At 53.8% G+C, this 20,035-nt stretch overlaps 1 protein-coding gene across 9 annotated transcripts in view; it reads left to right on the top strand.

The window, feature by feature from the left end:
- Window positions 1-2,033: 2,033 nt before the first annotated feature.
- The window catches only part of ZFHX2 (zinc finger homeobox 2), a 31,284-nt gene continuing 13,282 nt past the window's right edge, over window positions 2,034-20,035 (top strand). Inside the window, exons 1-5 of one of the 9 annotated variants that reach the window (XM_082620154.1) lie at window positions 13,316-13,618; window positions 14,765-14,918; window positions 15,535-15,660; window positions 17,125-19,220; window positions 19,408-19,925. In XM_082620154.1, coding sequence (XP_082476280.1) covers window positions 17,174-19,220; window positions 19,408-19,925 — 2,565 coding nt within the window. In that variant the 5' untranslated portion in view covers window positions 13,316-13,618; window positions 14,765-14,918; window positions 15,535-15,660; window positions 17,125-17,173. Of the gene's footprint in view, window positions 2,426-13,315; window positions 13,892-14,172; window positions 14,506-14,764; window positions 15,093-15,138; window positions 15,661-15,959; window positions 16,035-17,124; window positions 19,221-19,407; window positions 19,926-20,035 lie in introns of those variants that run through there. The other 8 variants (XM_082620156.1, XM_082620151.1, XM_082620153.1 and 5 more) reach the window with 8 other exon arrangements.

Below are 20,035 nucleotides of genomic sequence, written 5' to 3'. Positions count from 1 at the left end.
AAGAACAGCATGAGCAAAGGCTCAGAAGCTAGAGAGCACCTGGCACGTGTGTAAGAGGAAAGAGATGAATCTAGAAATACACTTGAAGGGCAGGTTGGAAAAGGTTTTGAGTATCAGACTGAGGAGTTTGTCCAGTGGCCCCTGAGCAGGCTTTGTCAGGAATAGGAGAAATACTTATGTTCACTTAAAATATAGGAAGACATGAGAATGGCCCTTTGCTTTGGGAGACAAAATAGAGAAGGCTCCTCCTTACTCCCTCCCAGAGCTATGATTAGCTGGAGGCATCAACTGTATGTCTGATTCTTTGGGTAAGGCAGCTTGCTGAGGAACAGTGGCTCTTGTCAACTCCTGGGCCTGCTCCTATGATGGGTGTGAAGCGCTAGGTTCTCAATACCTGTCCTCTCCCCAGTATGTTTCTGGAAACACGTGACCCATGGGAGGTACTGTGGAGAGGACACTGGTTTACAGACATGGCATCCTGAACTTGGGATCTCTTTAAGGCATACCCCGCCACATCCTATGACAGGTACCAATGTGCAGAGAGGGGAGGGACCCCAGCCCCTAATTCCTTTCACTGGCCTGCTTTTCATCTGTCCTTTGCTTATCAGTTTTGTTGCCCAGAGGAAGAAGACTTAATCTCTTCTGTGAGTTATAAGGTCCAGTCCAGTAGGGCCAAGGCAGCAGTTTAAGGAAAAGGAAAGACCAGACTCCAAAGCTAGACAGACCTGGAGTTGAGTCCCATCTTCACTTTACTGGTGTTTGGCATTGGGCTAGCAACTCCACCTCCCTAAACCTCTGTTTTCTCTTTGGTAAAATGTGGACTGCCTCACAGTTAAGTGTGAGGAATTCAGTGACAAACTGTCACATCATAGAGATTCAAAATGTTAGTTTCTTTCTCCTTCCTTTTTTCCTGTGAACTCCAGGATTTTTTTCTTTTAAGAGAAGTAGGCTATAGGGCTTCCCTGGTGGCGCAGTGGTTGAGAGTCCGCCTGCCGATGCAGGGGACGTGGGTTCGCGCCCCGGTCCGGGAAGATCCCACATGCCGTGGAGCGGCTGGGCCCGTGAGCCATGGCCGCTGAGCCTGCGCGTCTGGATTCTGTGCCCCGCAACGGGAGAGGCCACAACAGTGGGCCCGCGTACCGCAAAAAAAAAAAAAAAAAAAAGAGAGAAGTAGGCTGTAGCAGCTAGTGTGAGGTCTGGAGTCAGACTATCAGAATTTGAATCCTGGAGGGGTCACTTATTGGCCGTGTGACCTTGAGCCAGTTTATTAACTTGTTTGTGCCCTGGTTTCCTCAACTGTAAAATGAGACTAGTTGTGAGGATTAAATAAGTTAATATATGTAAAAGTGCTTGGAACTGTCCCTATGCACTCAATTAATTTTAGCAGCTAGTGTTATTAGAATATAGGAGAGCTTATGGAAGCTGATAAACTGAAGATAAGGATGGGGAGCCAGAACCTCCCCTCCCCCCACCCAACTCTGGGGACTCTGTGACCACGTGGAGGAGACAGAAGCTCCCAGGGACCAAGACTAATTGCTGTGGAAGATAAGGTTCTAGTGCCCAATTGGAAGGGACAGGAACTAATAAAGCAAGAGGAAGGGAGTGAAAAAAGAGAGATAGGCCTAGAGTGGCTCCGGGAAGCTGGCAGAACCCAGGACTTGCTCTAGAGCTGATTTAAAACAAAATTACAAAACACGTGTGCGATTTCTGCAGGCAGAAGGAAGAGGAGAAGACAGCAAAGTGTTTAAAGGAGCCTGCCCTCTTTGCAGGCACCGGCTTGGACCTGGCGCCACAGTCAAGCAGGTGGCCGGGACCGCCGTCCGCCTGTCCTCGGGCCTCGGGTCCCGCCCACAGTCCAGCCAAGCAGACGGGCCCAAGATCTAGAACCGGGGGGCCGGGGCGGGGGCGGACGGACTACAACTCCCGACATACTCCGCGGCGGGCGGGCCGCTGCACCTGCTCAGTGGGGCCGCCCCGGGCGCCTGGGTATTGATTATTCCATTGTGTGGGACGCCTCGGCTCCAGCCAGTGAATGAGGCGGAGGAGTGAGGGCGAGGAGGAGGAGGAGGAGGAGGGCGAGGAGGAGGAGGAGGAGGGCGAGGAGGAGGAGGAGGAGGCAGGGAGCGAGCGAGTGCCCAGGGTGAATCAATGGAAACCCCCTCACGAAGCCGGGAAAACACTTCAGCCGCAGCCAAATAGCATTGATTATTTTCCTTCACTTCCCTCACCGCCGTGAATTTATTTATTTATTTTTTCCATCTCCGTCCCCGACGCCCCGGAGTGAGCGCTGGAGGGAGGGAGGAGGAGGGGAAAAAAAGGAATCAACACATCGGAGAAGTCCCTTCCAAGAGCCACCCCCTCCCCTCCCCGCCTCGCGCTGCTGGGCGGCCGCGGTTCGACTCCCGTCCCTGCTTCCAGCTGAGGTGTAAGTGCATCGATTTCCGATGCTGCTGGGTTGGTTTTTTTTCTCCTCTCCCTCTCTCTTCTTCCCTTCCTTGCTCTTTGGAAGCTTGAGACGGAGGGGAGAGGAGGCGCTCGGAGACTGCCGCTGGAGGGCACGGAGAGGGACGGGAAGGGACTGGGGGAGGGGACCCGGACGGACAGACGGACACACCGAGAGCCTGAGGAGAAGGAGGGACAGGGGTATGGGAGAGAAGGAGAGGGCCTGCGAGCGGGAATGGGGCGAAGAGAGAGATGCCGGGGTGGAGGTAGAGACCGGGAAGGGAAAGGTTTCGAGGCTGGACCAGCAGCCAGCCGGACAGATGGAGGGTAACGAGAGCCTAGACGGGCCGCGCCGAGCTGTGCAGGGAGCGGGGGTCCCGGAGGGAGGGGGAGGCCGGGGGAGTGCGGGGGCTCGGAGCTGTCAGTCTGGAGGCGCCTGGGTCTCGGTGGCCCCCCGCCGGCCGCAGGATGGGGGAGGAAAGGCGGCTAGCAGGCAGGCAGATGGATGGGCAAGCGCGCTGCGGGGTGGGAGGGTGGGAGAGGACGTGGATACCCTTAATCTTCGATCTTAGGTTTTGCCAGAAGTTGAGTTGTTTGTTGGTTTGGGGGGTTGGGTTTTGTTTGTTTTGTTTTGTTTTGGAAAAGGTGTGAGTAGTAGGTGAGGGGAGGCCTCTACTCCTATTCAAGGTGAAGTGTGTCTCTCCTGGCCCCCAGCTCTCCATCTGCTCTTGTCTGTCCCTCTCTCTGAATAGCCCTATCAACGACCACGCGTTTTGCTGCTCCTGTTGCCCCGCTGATCTCTGTCCATGTGTCCCTACCTCTGGATTTTGCCATTCTACACCTCATTCATTCTCCCCATCCATCCATTTCCGAGTCTGTCTGGGTGTCACTGTCTCCGGATGTGACCTCCTACCCGGGTGATCCTTTCCCTGTGTGTCCCTGTCACTGTGTGTTACTCCTTGGCTGCCTGACTGTTCTACCCATCTAGGACTCCATGCCCTTTCCTTCAGGGTCTGAACGGATTATCTCTGGCCTTTTCAGGCCGCTTTGGAGTGTTTGCTTATCAGTCATGACTGATGATTGTGGCAGTCACTGGTCAGAGGCCTGGAAGAGTGGAGGGATGGAGCAAATGTGTCTCCCCCAAGGATTCGAGTGCCCTTTCAGCATGGCCAGAATGGCCTCCTCTTCCATCTTCACCCAGGGAGCTTTGGAACTTCCTAGCATTGTTGACTGTCCCCTTTGCCATGCGCCTGTGTCCCCCATCAGGACCTCACCTCTGGTCTCCTGTGTGTCATCTGCCTCTCCAGGAGCTTCCCACCACAAACCTCTTCCTCTCTGACTTGGTTTTCCTCCCTTCCCTCACTTTACCATTATATATCATTTCATTTCCCCATTTTGTTTCACCCCCTTTCTTCCCCATCCCTACCTCCCATGATCTCCTTTGCCTCTTCTTCACCCTTGTTCCCATAATCTGCACTCTTCCTACCTTTTCTTCTTGGTCACCCTAAGTTTCTTGTATTCCTTACCTTCTCACCCAGCATTTTAACTGCAGCAGCGAATGTACCAGAGAGCAAAGGGGCTGGGAGAGTTGGGAAGTATGGTTTGTGAAAGCACATAAACAGGCCAAGAAATCAACTTACTGGACTTCCAGGGGCATATAACCCCTTCATCAGTCAGGGCCATTATGTTCATTCACTGTCAACTTTGATTTTGTAAAGGGACATTCTCTGGGATTCTAAGCTCCACCCTGCTTGGTTGCCCCTTATCTTTCAGTTCATTCTAGACATCTGTGGCTTTTTCTCTACTTTCTAATTCATCTTTTTCCTGGGTCCTCATTCTTATCATATTTGGATTCAGCATGATTCTTTACGAGGCAGTTTTCATTAGTGTGACAGAAGCTATTGGTATCTTATACAAGGGGCCAGGTTCATTCAGCCTAAAGAATGGGAAAGGTGGATAAAGAGTCTGGAGAGTTTACCTTGTTTTAAGCCCATTATTGTTTTTCCAGACTTCAGGAGCTTGAAGGGTAAAAGGAGGAGGTAGATATGGGCAGAAAATGGAAAATTTCAGAGGTGAATAGAGTGACAGAAAGGAAGGGGAGGCCGGGTGCAATAAATGCATGGGGTAGAGAAATGCATGACGTGAGGAACGCGCAAAGGAAGGGATGAAAATACATGTGGAATGGGGGGCAGGGGAGGAACCAAGGGGTGATTAATGAAAAATTGGGAGAATGAAATAAAACATGAATTAATAGTGATACAGAAGGAGAGAGGGAGAGAAAGGATAGATTATTTCTCAAGAGGAAGGTCACCAGAAAAAGCAATATGAACGGAATAAATACAGTGGTAAAATGGGGGAAAGGAGGAATGCAAGAATAAGATGAGGTGCAAAAAGAGTATGGTACAAAGAAGGGAAATGGAAGGCAAAGGGAGGAGTGCTGAAGCAGATCAGAGCTGCACAGAGCTTGGTAGGGGGAAAGAGGAGAGATGAGATATCAAAGGAAACAAATGCCTCTGGTGTGAGAAGGACACAGCATGATGGCTGCAAAGAGAGCACAGCAGGAGGGGCGATTTGGAAAAAAGGCAGAGCAGAAATACCACTGGGCGAAGCCCCAAAAGAGAGAGATGCCAAAGGAGAGGAGAGAGAGTGCAGAGATACCTGGTGAAGAGAAGGAGAGATCTGGCTCATTCCATTGGCCGCATCCCTCACTGCCCCACTGGAGGCCTTTGCTTTTCAACCCCAAGCCAGGGCAACATGAGCAAAGAGATGAAAAAGTAGAATTCCCACTTACTTTAGCTGATAGGAACTGGAATCTTTCTAGACCCCTGAGCACCAAAGACCTCCAGCCTCTGATGTCATAAACTGCTGGTGTTGCCTTGGCAACCTGACAGGGGTCCTCCCTCCATGATGTCAGAGCAGCCGGTGTTACCTTAAGACCCATAGAGGAACAACTTGCTGCTTTGCTGGGGAGCTGCACACATACAGGGCCGGGGCCAGAGTCAAATCTGTAGGATTCCTGCGTCTGGTAGCTTGACCTTGCTGCCCTGGAGCTGTTCTTAGCTCCAAATGAAGTCTTGTTTGTGAGCACCTGAGGTTCACTAGAGCCTGCAGGAGCAAGAGAAAGGGACCTCAGGAGACAGGGGCATTGAGGACGGGATAGCAGGACTGAAAAGCAGGAAAGAAGGAAGAGAGCTGGAAATGGCATTTACAGGATGTGAAAGGAGAAGGGCTCTGTGAGCAGGGAGGGGAGTCCCTGAAAATGTAAGATGAACCTTGCTTTGGGTTTAGGAATGGAGACGGAAGCTGGAAATGCAGATTAGAGGGGATAGGAGCTGTGTGAGAGCTGTGTGAAGCAGGGATACAGAATAGGGAAGGATTCTGAAATGCCAGAGGGCATGGTGTTACTTGGCTGTGGAGGGAGGGGAAAAAAAGGGGGGACTCTGAGAGAAGCTGTCGGGTGAGAGATCCAGGGTTAGTCCTGATGGCCATATGAGCAGGGGCTGCATCTGTCTAGTTTCCCATCGTTTTCCAGGACCTAGCACAATGTCTGTCACACAGAGGATGCTTAATATCTATTGATCAAGAGGTCAAATTAATAGGGAGAGGTTAAGGAAAAGACTTGCCCACCTTCCTTTCACCCCGCCCCTCAGGCCTAAGTCTGCATAAATGGGCAAGCTGGGAAAGCCGACACTGAAGGAAAAGGCTGGAGGGGAGCAACTGTGAGATCTGAGGCAGAGAGAGAGGAGAGAATGGGTTAGGGGCCCACTTGGAAGCATCCAGGGCTGACTCTAGGGGCTGATCTGGGGAGGCTTTGAAGAGATAATGGGAGGAAAACATGAATGAACAGTCTTAGGAGCCCAGAAGGAAGATACGGAGGAGGCTAGAGAAAGGAGGTGGTTTCCAGAAAAGGTTGAGAGTTGTTTCTAAAGACAGAGTCGGAGATTTTGAATTGGAAGTAACATCCTTACCCCACCCCATTCCCAATCGTGAAACCACAATTGAATCTGCCATATATAAATACATAAGTACATGTACACACACACACACACACACACACGTGCGCACGCACATGCTGATCACAAAGAGTTCATAAATCAATTCCAGGCCCATCCTAAACACCCTGTCCAAATCCAGACAATTACAAGGAAGTCAGCATTGGCCAAGTGAGCCAAAAGGCAGAAAGAGGCACAGACTTGGATGTACGAAACCCTGTGAGGGATGGCCTTGACATCTGACCACGCAATGCGTTGTTGGAGTCGAGAGACATAAAGTAAAAGAGGGAGAGGCAGGAGATGCAGAGCTCATCACAGCTCTGAGGTCTGAAGGGTGGGGAGTCTAAACATGGAAGCCATAGAGGAGAAAGATGCTCCCAATCAGGAATTATAACTTAACCTGTTCCTGTGGCAAATGGATCAAAGGAATCTAGGAAAGAAGCTCTGGATGAGAGGAAGCGAGCTGGGAGCCCTGGGGGAGAGTCTAGCTATAATAAGAAAGGCCAGGGCAGCTGGAGAAGGGGCCAGTGGGCGGGGGCCTGCAGGGAGGACAGTGGCGGCTGGATGCACTGTCAGCCGCTGCCATGGACTTGGGCAGCTCATATTTTGCAGCAGGCGACAGGCTGTCGACACGGCGGTCCTTTACCTCACTGTTAGAAACTCATTTCATTGATTTTTCCATCTTTCTTCTCTGGCTTCTCAGTCATCCCACCCCTCACTTTTCTAGAGCCCCTTGCCTCTCTGTGGAAAGCCCCAGGGGACTGCCTGCCCACCCGTCCTCCCCCCCCCCCAGGCTGGTGAGACAGGGTGAAGGATTTAGAGGTGCCTTTCAGCACCCTGAGGTAATCCCATTGGCTGTCAGTATCCCCCTCTTATAAGCACTTGTGCAGAACAGGGCCTGTGTGTCCAGTTGTCTAGGGTGCCCAGTTAAGGGGTAACAGGGCTGAGGTCCACCTGCTCTCCTGTCCCCAAGCTGTGCCACTGCCGTGCGGGCGGTGCACACCTGGAAGAAGACACATTTTCCCAATCCCTCCCAGGACAGCTCAGCACCCCTCAAAATCTCTCTTTCAAAGTCAAATGAGAGAACAGGAGCTGCCTCTGTATTTGGGCAGGAATATGGTATTACACTGAAGCCAGGGTTCCAGCCTTGGAATCACAGCAGGGCCACCCAGTGGAACAGTGTTGGCACAGGGGCCTGTGAAATTAGAGGGCCATAAGTAGCAAGCACTCTCTGTGGAGAGAAGAGGGCATTCATATGCTGTCTGGTCCTCTGTGGCATTTTGATGTGCCGAGTAGGTGGGGCAGGGGTGGGTGAAGAAACGTTTACTTCACGTGTGGACATTTCCCTGGTGCCTCCTCCAGTTACAGCCAACTACCCTCAGCCTCTCCCTTTGGGGCTGGCAATGGGCTAAAGGTCAAGTCAATTGCCAATCATTTGACTTCTCAGTGAAGGAGGGCAGAGGGTGGGACAGGAGTGTTAGGTTGTGTTTCCCTGAGGAACTGATGGGGTCAACGCCATTTCCATCCTCAGATTTTTCACTCCTTGTTTTGTTGGTGATGCACCCCTACCCCACCCCAGCCCTCAGTCTCAAGCCCAAGGCCCTCTGGCCCATCCTCTTTTTTCTCTGGTCTTGGCAAGTTGTTTCTCTGGGGCCCAGTGTGTCTTGAGTCTCAGGTGTCTGAGTCTAGATTCTGCTGCTTGCTTTGACTCGTGTGCCTGTCACGCCCCCCACCCCCCATCACAGTGGTCTTCCTTTCTATCCAGCCATTTCCACGTTCTGTACCACTTTTCCTGCTTGGACCACAAACTCATTCCTCCCGTCCCCAGCTTCATCAGGCTATGTGGTTTTCAAAACCTAGAGATAAATCCCGGTGCTTTAGGGGAAGGAGTGTGCTTGAGGTTAGGAAGAGGGAAGACCAAGATACTGGTTCAGGATGGACGGGGCAGGGAGGAGTGGGAAAAGCGGAAGCAGGCTGAATAGGACGAGAAAGAGGGAGTCAAAGGTAAAAACCATGTGACTTGGAGCCGGGAGAGAGGTGGAGAGAAGGCCACGGTTTAAATGAAAAAGGAAGGAAGGCGGTAGGCTGAGGCTGCGAGGGCTAAGAAAAGGAAGAGAAAAAACCCGGAGCCTGACCCCCTGCAGAGAAATGACGGCCGCGAGGAGGAGGGAGGCCGAGCGGTTGTGGAAGAGGCTTAAGGCGGAAAAGGCAGGCGGCCGGCCCAGCCTCCGCGTCAGTCCTGAGTTCAAGCCGTGCCGGCTTTGACCCTTGTGGGAGGAACTGAAGTGGCAAATTAACGACGATAATGAAGTCACTGCACCTTGTTTGTCTTTGCTGGTTTCCCCTTGAGATTTGTCCTTTGGCCAGACGGGGCACCGTGGGGGAGGGGAGGGCCAGCAGCAGGGAAGGGCGGGGGAGGGGCGCGGAGAAGAGGGCGCGGAGGACAGACGGACCCGGGGAGGAAAGAGGGAGGGGGATGAGGAAAGGAGAGAGGAAGCCAGGAATGGAGGAGAGGAGGGACGGCGGACGAGGGAAGAGGAGGGCAGGGGAGAGAGGCGCGGAAAGACGGGAAGGGAAGAGAACAATGGGGAACGGGAGAGGGAAGCCTGGAAGGAGGAGCAGAGGACCGGGAGGGAGAGGAGCGGTGGCACGGGGAAATGGCGAGCCGGAGGGAAAGGACGTGGCCGGGGTGCGGGAGCTGCAGCTGGCGGGGCCGGGGGCGGGGCCTCATCTCCATCTCTAATGGCTGTGAAATGAGGTTAGCTCCATTAGAGGCGGTGAGAGTGTAACGAGATCACACTCATTAGGGCTGGGCCATCCCAGTAATTACCACCACCCCAAACACGCCCGCGCCAGCCGGGCCACCGAGCACAAACAGGCACGCCAGGCACGTGGCAGCACACCCGCACAGGACACCCCGCCGCTGAACGGGAAGCCCAGGGCCCACGCGGGTGTAACCGAGAGCCTCGGGGAGACCCTTCACTAATCCCGAAGAGGTGCCGGGACAGGGCTATGCCCAGGCCCTCAGCCACACACACAATAATAAGCAATAAACATACACGTACACCCGAACTCGGGGAATAAGACACATGGATGAGTAATTATCGTTTCCATTTATTGATCACACACAAAGTGCCAGTCTCAGTCATGATCGTCTCAACGGGCACAACTCCAGGAGGAACTATTCCCCATTCTATTTATGAAGCAACAAGCTTTAAGCAACCCACCCGAGGACATTTACATCATAGGGAATAGAACTAGAGTATGATTCCAGGTGTCTGACCTTAAAGGCTGTTTTAAAATAATACCATACCGTTTTTTCTGAAGTTCATATGCTATTAAGAATACACATATGTAGACTTCCAACTTTCAGAGAGGTGATCAGAAATCTGATACCCACCACATCCCCACCCCCAGCAGAGAGAGAGAGACACACACACACACACACACAGAATGGCCAGGGCCCGTGCATAGACTGCAACGCGAATAGCACCCCCTGGAGTCACACAAAGCAGTGGCCTGTTCTGGCCCATCTTACACGAACAGCTGGGAGAAGGCCATCTAACACTTTCAAGCTCAAAGGAGAGCATGACAGCACATATGCTCAAAGCAACACACGTAAGAGCAGAATAACACACTCAGACTCAGGGGTCTCATTCAGAATGCTTGCCAGAGCTCAGAAGCTTACAAATTAACTCGAGAGCAGGGCACTGGGGTCAGGCTACCTGAGGCCAATCTCGACTCTATTGTCCAAGTGTTAGACCTTAATTACATAACCCATCTAAGTCTGTTTCCATGTTTGTAAAATGGGAATGAGTGGCTGTATCTATTTTATCAGATTGTAGTGGAGGATTAGGTGATGTGATGCTTCCAGAGGGCTCAGCACAGTGCCTGACACAAGGTAAACATTGAAAGATACTATTATTATTAGTTGTTTTGTTATTGTTTTAATAGTATTTAAACAGAGTCATTACTATCACAAGGGTTCATGCAGAATCAGAGAACCAGAAGGATTTATTTATATACACAGCCACTTACAATGGCATCCTTCCAAGTAATTCTAGAAGAATTGCACGTAATTCTTTTCAAGTTCAGGGAGATCAAAGGTCTTCCGCAGAGGTCCCCCATGCCAGGATCAGATAGGATCCTGGATCTAAATTCAAGGGCACAGCTCCCTGTCCCCTCGCTCTGGAGTGCTCGCACAGAAGAAGGGTTCAGAGCTGGCTTTGCGCGGTTATCGAAGCCTGGGTCTCTCCAGTGCACCTACAAGATCACACTTGTGGCATCACCGAGGGAGATGCACTGGCAAGAGGCTCCACTCCTGTCCACAACACCCTCTCCTCCAGCAGCAGACATGCTGCAGCACATCTCAACAAAGCCACGCAAATGTGGATGGATGTTCCTCTCTGGTTGTGGTTTTAATCCACAGCTTCCCTTTTAGCCCTGTCTACTCCCTCCCACCCCCATCGTCTTCCTCTCAGCCTCTCCTTTCTCCTCACACCCCACCCAGTTCCCTCCCGCCCACCTTAAGCATCTTGCATGCCCATTTTAAGCATCTTGCTTGCTCCATCCCTCTCACTGGGGACAGGCCACCTGCCCAATCTGCTGCCAAAACTGGGAGCGCTCAACGAGATTCAGGATTCTCCAAGATTCAAGATTCGGTATTTACATGTACAGATCGAGATCCAGCTCCCCGCTCCTTCCCTCCTCTCCCTGCCTTCTTCCTCCGTCCTCTTCTGCCTTGGCTGTCTTTCTTTACCCTCTATGATACTCCTTTTCCTGCCTGTCTCATTTCCTGCCATTCTTATTTTCTCTCTTTTGGACAAAACTTCTCTTGCACAACGTAAACACTCCCTAAGTATTCGGATGCCAGGGAGATGTCTAGGAGAGATAGGTAGAATTAAAATGGAGGAACAGGAGTACCTTTTTTTGTTTTCTTTTTAAATATAGAAGGTAAGCTTTAGAGACAGAGAAAGTGATAGTTTTAATGCAAGGAGAGGCCATAATAGTTTTGATGCAAGTGTGAGCCTGGGCAAAGCTTCCAGTCTCTGGTTTGGGATAATGGGATGTCTCTAGATGCAGCAATCGAGAGGGCCTGGTGAGAAATGAAGTCTGCTGCTAGGCAGACTAGATTTAAAGCCTGCCCACCAAAGAATCTGCCCTCAGTCAAAAAGGGCAGAGATGAGAGGATGAGTCCAGGTCAAGAAGGGGCAAGACAGAAGGAAAGCGTCAGCCTAGCTGCACACACCTTGCCCCCCTCGGGGTGGCGAGGGCGGAGAGCCAGAGAGAAGGAAAGAAACTGACCTGACCTGATAGACACCAGTATGGGCACTTTTCACATGTTACCTGTACTAGTCCTCACAACAGCTGGGTAAGGACAGCGGTGGCAGCTGTGTGATCTTGTAGGTGTACTGGAGAGACCCGGGCTTAGATAACAGCACAAAGCCAGCTGTAAACCCTTCTCCTGTAAGAGCACTTGGGAGTGAGGGCCAGGGAGTTTCCAGATGAGAAAACAGAGTGGATAAGTAACTTACCAAGGCTGCACAGCTGGTGAGTGTCGGGGAGCCAGGACTGAACCTGGATCTAAGTGAATCCATAGCCCATGTTCTTCCACTGCCTTAGAAAAGGAATCTCACCTGGTTAGAGTTTATTTGCTGTTGGTACCAACTGACCCCCCTAATGTGGGCACACACACTCCATCTTTCCTGCTTCTCTTCCCCTCCCCTCTGTGGCTGCCTCTTAAAAGCAACAGGTTGAAACCAAAAGGAGAGAAAGGCAGGGCAAAGTTAGTGCGGAAGAGGGCAGGCTGGAGGCAGGGATTTCAGAGAGAAGAAAGAAAAGGTCCCTAAAATGGGCTCCAAGGAAAGAGGATAGATGGAACAATTGGAAAAGTGAAAGGCAAAAATGCCTGGAGGGCTCGGACTTGGAAATCACTGTATGCAAATTGTAAGCAAATGTGCCAGTGCCCTCTGGCCGACTTTGCTGGGGAAGACTTTGCCCTGTCGTTGGGTTTGAAGAAAAGAAAGGAGAGGGGTTTTTGTTTTTTGTTTTAAGGAGGGGAGCTGGGAGGAGAAAGCCAGTCTGTTCCTGCGGGCCTGTTCTCTCCTCGGTGATGTTCCCTCCATAACCACTAGAGGGAAGTCGTGTCACTTTTCCACTCCAGCTCTGCCAGAGGTGGGAGGGGGCTCCAGCCCAGGGGAGTCCTGGTCTTGCTGGGGCTCCAGCCCCAGAGGAAGTGCCCCTGGCCAGCTTTGCCTCTAGTTCTACAGGCCCCACGGCCTGGCGCCTCCTCGGTGAGGAGGACATACTTCCTTTCCTCAGGCCTTACTTCTTTGGTCGTTCCTTTGCCCTTGTCCCTTTGGCTCCTGTAATTCTCGGGTTCTGAAGTCTCAGAATGTTGTCTTTTGTGGTCTCAGAGCCCGCCTTTGCAGCTTTCCACTTCACATCCAAGCCTTTCTGTCCCTCTCATAACATCTTTCTTTGTAGCTCTCTGGGTCCTACTGTCTGTCCTGAAGCCTCCTGGTTCCCTGGCATCTTCCTGTTCTAAGTACGGTACATTTCAAGAAGTAGGAATTCTTGTCCAGCTACTTACAGGGTGCCTTTCTGCCCACCTCCCATGGAAGAATATCTCAGTTCGGGGACTGTGTTGATGGGGCAACAAGTCCCTAGCTGAGCTTTGAAAGAAGTAGCACTGCCATCCTTTCCTTCTCTCCTTGAGGAATAACGAGGGACCTGGGTCTGGACAGAGGAAGAGGGCAGTACCCACCCCCCCAAAATCTCTTCTGTTTCCCCATAGCTTTCTCTCCATTTTCCCTTTCTCCTCACGCTGTGAGGGAAGGAAGCATTAGGGAGGGAGATGGAATGAAGGGGCAGCAAGGGAGCTCTGGAGGCTGAGGGCCATTTTGGAGCTAGATGATTCATCTTAGGGGATGACTGCACCCTCAGAACTCTCCACCCTCCCCTGGCTCCAGGCCTGCCTCCTCCCATCCCCCTCGGTGGCGGCAGCCTTGTAATTTAAAGCTCTTTCTGTCGCCGCTAATGTGATCCTCTCGTTTTATTGACTCTCTCTGCCGTCTGTGGCGCCCCTTCACATCAATCTCCGCTCTGATCACACCGCCACCACTGCCTGCTCTGTCCCCCCTAACCCCTCTGCTCGCGGGCCCCCGGCCCTCGCCTCTACCCAGGTCCTTCCTTTTGACTATCCCCCCACCTCCACCCTACACCCGATCCGCCCTCTTCCTCCTTCCCTCCTCCACACGCAGGAATGCCAGGGCCTTTAAGGGCTCGCCTTCTCCCTTTCCCCACGTCTAAGGTGTACCCTGAGAGAGAGGAGATGCCCTTAAGGAAAGCCTGGAACCACAGGAGGAATGACAGTGGTCTGAGGGAGAATAAGACTCTGGGCCTGGTCGTGGTGCGTGGGGACCTGTCTCCAGAAAGAGATGAAAACTGAGGTCAAGGTAGGAAGGGCAGAGAAAGGGACACAGATTCAGAGAGGGACAGAAGAAAAGACTGAGGCAGAGGAAAAGGGAAGGAGGGGGGGAAAGTGAAAAAATAATTGCTGCAGTTCAAGGTTTGTAATAAATAGTGGGTGATGGGAGAAGCACAGAGAAGAAGGGGGGAGGGGAGTTGGTGGCAGTGGGGGGAGCGGGAAGAGAGGCACTGAGGCAGAGATAAATTTGCAATTGAAATTCTTTCCTGTAGAGGGGGAGGGGGAGGGGGAGGGGAGAGGGAAAGAGATTTGCAATTTTAAACAGCTTCAGACCTCCCCTCCCTCCCCTGATCCAGGTCTCACCCACTAGCTAGCCCAAAGCTAAGCTCCTTTGGTTTCTAGCTAGGAATCAGCTGTCTTTTTTCCAGTCCTGGGAAGTAAAAGCTTTGGAGAGAGGATCTGAGGCTTAGGTCTTCCTAGCCCTCCTCTGCAGTTTGATCTAGAGTTGTGATTCGGGAGCCAGAGAGAAGCTGCTGACGGATGTGAGGTGGGCCAGCACGGGGAGAGCACCCACCAGGTTCAGCCCTCAGTGTCAGGGCCCAGGAGGGGCCGCTCTTGCCCGGTCTCAGTTCTTCCTACCAGGTGAGCCTCCATTATGGGGGTGACAGTGGAATGTCAGGCCCTCACACTGCAGCACGTGTATCTCCCCACTTCCCCCGGCACCCCAAGGATTCCATAGGAAGAATACCTTTATCCCACAACTTCAGGGCTTCAGCTTTCTGATTACGTAAGATAACTGCCCCACGCCCCACCCCCGCCCCCGGTCCAATTCCTTTACTTCCCTGTTAGTTCTCCACCCCACCCCAGCCCCGGCCCAGGTGCTGATTTGCATTTTCATTAGTATGCAGAGCCAGCCCCTCGCGGAGCGCCTTAATGGCTCCTCCTTCGACTTCACGCCTGGCTGGTCCCCCAGGAGGAGGAGGGAAGTGGGAATGGGGGCCTCCAGGCTGAGTGCGGCCAGACCAAGGACCCATTCCAAATCAGGGAATCTGAAGGTGAGGGTTAGAGGCTGCCCAAGGCGGGAGAGGCCACACCACTTCCTGGCGGCACTCTGGCCTGAGCGCTAAAGGTTTAATCGTTTGATATCCGCTGATAATTGAGAACTGAAGAGGAGTCAGGCCACCTGGGACACTGGGAGAAGCATGGGATGGTGAGGCATGGGGGAATTGGTGAGTTTGAGGGGGGACCAAGGTAAAAAAGGGGGTGGGGCTCGGTAATCCTAGTCAGCTGGAGGCAGCTCAGGAATCCTGACTTCTAGACTTTGGGAGGCTCATTTTGCCAGTACTGTGTCTGCGGGGCAGTCCGGGTAAATGGAGGAGCCCAGGCCACAGCTTTGGGGTCTAGCTCTGTGCCCGCCCGTCCTTTCCTAGTCTCACCACCTTGGAGCTGTGTGACACTCAGCAGCTTATTCAGCCTCTCTTTCTTGGGTGCCTCACCCATAAAATAAGGTTGTCGTGAGATTAAATGAGATAATTGATTAAAGCATTTAATACAGTGCCAGGACCATGCTATATGTACCTTAATATTATTACTGTTACTTTTTTTTTTAATCCCTGGGGAGGAGGAGGGGGCAGCTCATCTCATACAAGCCATTGTCTTTCAATTGGCCAGAAGCTCTCCCACCTGTGACAAGAGATGGAATGCATCTGAGAGTAGCATGGTGTCTGCAGGCCAGAGGAAAGTCACTGTAGCCTCTCTGGCAAGAGGACCTTGACTTTGGGAAACTAACTCTTCAGGGTATGGAAAATCTGAGGGTCTTTCCCGGAGCTGATTTATTCAACAGACATGTATGTGTATGTGGCAGGCATCTTTCTCGGTACCAATGATAGGCCAACCAATAAAGCAGAGTTCCTGCACTCGTGGAACTTAGTTTCTAGAAGGGAGAAATAAGGAAACCAGGAAATATCAGGTAGTGATGAATCTCTGAAGAAAATACGCCTCCCCCCCCATCCCTACCCCCCCATCCCCCCTGCCGGTTGTGTTAGCTTCTGTAGAGAGGCGAGGCCTGTTGGAAGAGGTGCTATTTAAGCAGACACCGAATGACAAGGAGCCACTGGGCAGAAGTCTGGGGGAAGAGCACTGCAGGCAGAGTAAACAGCTCGGCTGCTAAGGTGGGAATGAAACTGCTGTGTCTGAGGAACCAAGAAGGCCAGTGGGCTGGAGTTAGCCAGCCAGGTGGGGTGGAGAGTATTAAAGATGTGTCAGAAGTAGGCAGGTGCCAGATCAAATAGGCCTTTTTTGTAGATCAGGGAGCAGAGTTTGGATCTTATTCACAGCGCAGTGAACTCACTGATGGGGTTCTCAGCAGAATGTAGCATGGTTTACATTTTGAAAGGTGATTATGATGCCTGAAATTTGCTTTAAAACAATACAGGAAAAGGGGAAGTGGGTGAGGATATAGATGAAACAAGATTGGTCATGAGTTAACAGCAAGGTCCTCCTGTATAGTACAGGGAACTATATTCAATATCCCGTGATACACCATAATGGAAAAGAATATAAAGAAGAATGTCTCTGTGTGTGTAACTGAGTCATTTTGCTGTGAGCAGAGATTGCCACAACATGGTAAATCAACTGCACTTCAATTAAAAAAAAAAAAAAAGATTGGCCCTGAGTTTGGAGACTGTTGAAGCTGGGTGATGAGTACAAACGGGTTCCTTATATTGTTTGGTCTATCTTTATGTATGTTTGGCATTTCTCATAATTGAGAATTAAATAAAAGATCATTCTGAGTGGAAGGAAGGGCAGTAGTGGAAGTGGAGGCCAACGTGGAGCCTGTTGCACTAGTTCAGGAAAGCGACAGTAATGGCTTGGGCCAGGGTGGTGCTGACGGAGATGAGGATGAATGGAAGGCTGAGACGCTCGCTTGAGAGACTGCTGTCAAATTGCCTGCCTGTGGGTGAGGGCGAGAGGAAACTGGGTTTCTAGCCTAAGCAACCAGATAAATGGTGGTACCAATTTTTGAGATCGGGAAGATGGGAAGAAACAAGTTCAGGGCAGAAATAAGGAGTTCTGATTCTGGACATGTTCACTTTGAAGTCTGTTAGACGCTAAGGTAATGAAGCTTCAAGCTGGCAAATGGGTGCTTGAATCCGGCGCTCAGGGAGGAGGGTGGGGCCGGAGGATCCGGAGAATCAACTGCCTGACTGGGTGTCTCCGCTGCTACCTCACAGCTCCGCTCTCTCCGTGTCTCCCCCACAGGGTCCTGGCTGTCACGCTGAAATGAACCCCCAGCTGTCCTCCGTCTGCCATGGCCACCCTTAACTCGTCCTCTACCGCTGGCACCACCCCCTCCCCTGGGCACAATGCCCCATCCCCGCCTCCGGACACCTCCTCCCCCCGCACCCCCTGTGATCCTGTCACCAAAGATCCCCCTGCGGCCCCCTCCGCCTCTGAGAGCATGAGGTCCTCAGAGCCCGGGGGGCAGCCCCTGGAGCCAGGCTGTGGCCTCGTTCCACCAAAGGAGATAGGGGAGCCCCAAGAGGAGCCTGGCTGTGGTGGCTCCCCGCCAAAGGGCCTGGGGGCGGAAGAGGACAAGAAGCAGGGGGAGGGAGGAGGAGGGCTCCCTCCTGTGGACCTGAGCGACCACTTAGTCTTCACAGCTGGCGGTGAGGCCTGCCTAGTGGCCAAGCTGTCCCTGCCAGGTGGCAGCGAACTCCCGTTACCAAAGGGCCTCCCCTGGGGTGAGGCAGGCATCAAGGAAGAGCCCAGCCTGCCCTTCCTTGCCCACCCGCCCCCTGTACGCCTCACTGCCCTTCACATCCAACATGGCTTTGACCCAATCCAAGGCTTTAGCTCTTCTGACCAAATTCTGTCCCACGATACCTCAGCGCCATCTCCGGCCACCTGTGAGGGAAGGGATGGAGCCTTCTGGAGCTACCAGCTGGCTCCAAACCCACCTGGAGATCCCAAAGATGGCCCCATGGGGAGCAGGGGAGGAGACCCCAGGGCACTCTTCTGGCTTTGCCTCCCGTGCCGCCTGGGTTTCGGCAGGCCCCAGGCCTTTGTGGGTCACACACAGTCTCACGGGGTGAAGCTAACCGCTGCTCAACACCAGGGCCTGCCAGGCAACCCAGCCGTGCTCCGGGAGGGGGACGAGGGCTGCGTGGCCCTCCTGAGCTTCCTGGAACCACAACTGCCTGCTCACGCCCCTTTAGAAATACCCCTTGACAACAGCAGCACCGTGAACATGGAGGCCCACGCAGCTCAGACCGAGGATGGCTCCGCTGCGGCCGAAGCCCAGGCCCCTGTCCTGCCCGTGGAAGAAGGCATGGCCCTCAGCCCACCCTCCCCGCTGACAACCCCGGCCGCCTGGAACCCCAGCCCAAGCCAAGCCAAAGAATCGCCGACGCTGGCAGGCGAGGCAGGGCCAGGTTGGTTCCCTGAGGGGCAAGAGGAGGAGGGAGGGCTCTGCCCCTCGCTCAACCAAAGCTCACCCACCTCCAAGGACGGGGGCGTCCTCCCTGCCCCAGGGGGCTCCCCCGAAGACCCCGGTGACCCGCCCCAGCCCTATCGCCCGGCCGACGACTACACCCCGGCCCCTGCGGCCTTCCAGGGCCTCAGCCTGTCCAGCCACATGGCTCTGCTACACTCGCGCAACTCCTGCAAGACGCTCAAGTGTCCCAAGTGCAATTGGCACTATAAGTACCAGCAGACCCTGGACGTGCACATGCGGGAGAAGCACCCTGGGAGCAACACTCACTGCAGCTACTGCAGCGCTGGGGGCGCCCACCCCCGCCTCGCCCGGGGGGAGAGCTACAACTGTGGCTACAAGCCCTACCGCTGCGACGTCTGCAACTACTCCACCACCACCAAGGGCAACCTCAGCATCCACATGCAGTCGGACAAGCACCTGGCCAACCTGCAGGGCTTCCAGGCGGGGCCGGTGGGGCAGGGGAGCCCCACAGAGGCAGCGCTCCCCCCCCCCGCGGGGGACAAGGAGCCCAAGACCAAAGCGTCCTGGCAGTGCAAGGTGTGCAGCTACGAGACCAACATCTCCCGCAATCTGCGCATCCACATGACCTCCGAGAAGCACATGCAGAACGTCCTCATGCTGCACCAGGGGCTGCCGCTGGGGCTGCCGCCGGGGCTGGTAGGGCCAGGCCCCCCTCCCCCAGCAGGGGCTGCCCCTGCCACCTCCCCTGACCTCTTCCAGTACTTCGGACCGCAGGCCCTAGGGCAGCCTCAGGCTCCCTTGCCTGGCCCCGGGCTGAGGCCAGACAAGCCCCTGGAAGCCCAGCTGCTTCTCAATGGCTTCCACCACCTCGGAGCACCTGCCCGCAAGTTCCCCACAGCTGGTAAGCTCCCTGGGTGTTCTCTTTTCCCTTTCTTGGGGCCAAACTCGGTTCCCTGCTTTCTCCCCAGGGCCAGCCCCGCCGCTTAAATAACGCCAGCTCCCTCGGCATCCACCCCTCCCATTCCCACACAGCAAGCTGACCCTGCCCTGTTCCTTCCTGGGGCCACTAACCTGTCTCTGTCCCCTAGCCCCAGGCAGCCCCTCCCCGGATGCCCACCTGCCTCAAAGTCAGCTTCTGGGCCCCTTGTCCGACGGGCTGCCTGCCTCGCCGCCCCCAGATGACAGCCCATCCCTGAAGGTGTTCCGATGCCTCGTGTGCCAGGCCTTCAGCACAGACAGCCTGGAGCTGCTGCTCTACCACTGCAGCGTGGGCCGGAGCCTCCCAGAGGCCGAGTGGAAGGAGGTAGCTGGTGACACCCACCGCTGCAAGCTCTGCTGCTATGGCACCCAGCTCAAGGCCAACTTCCAACTCCACCTCAAGACCGACAAACATGCTCAGAAGTACCAGCTGGCGGCCCACCTGAGGGAGGGGGGTGGGGCCATGGGCACCCCCTCCCCAGTGCCCCTGGGAGATGGGGCTCCCTATGGGTCTGTCCCCACCCTGCACCTGCGCTGCAACATCTGTGACTTTGAGTCCAACAGCAAGGAGAAGATGCAGCTGCACGCCCGGGGTGCGGCCCATGAAGAGAACAGCCAGATCTATAAGGTGAGAGCGGGGCAGGAAGGGTCTGGGATTTGAAGGGCACAGCACAGAGCCTGAGGGAGAGAGGAGAAGGGGACGGGGCTGGAGCAAGGAGATGCAGAGTGGGAAAGTGA

This window comes from Mesoplodon mirus (genome assembly GCF_964341445.2).
Source record: "Mesoplodon mirus genome assembly, chromosome: 4".
NCBI classification, from domain to species: Eukaryota; Metazoa; Chordata; class Mammalia; order Artiodactyla; family Ziphiidae; genus Mesoplodon; species Mesoplodon mirus.
This window is presented reverse-complemented; position numbering and strand designations above follow the sequence as displayed.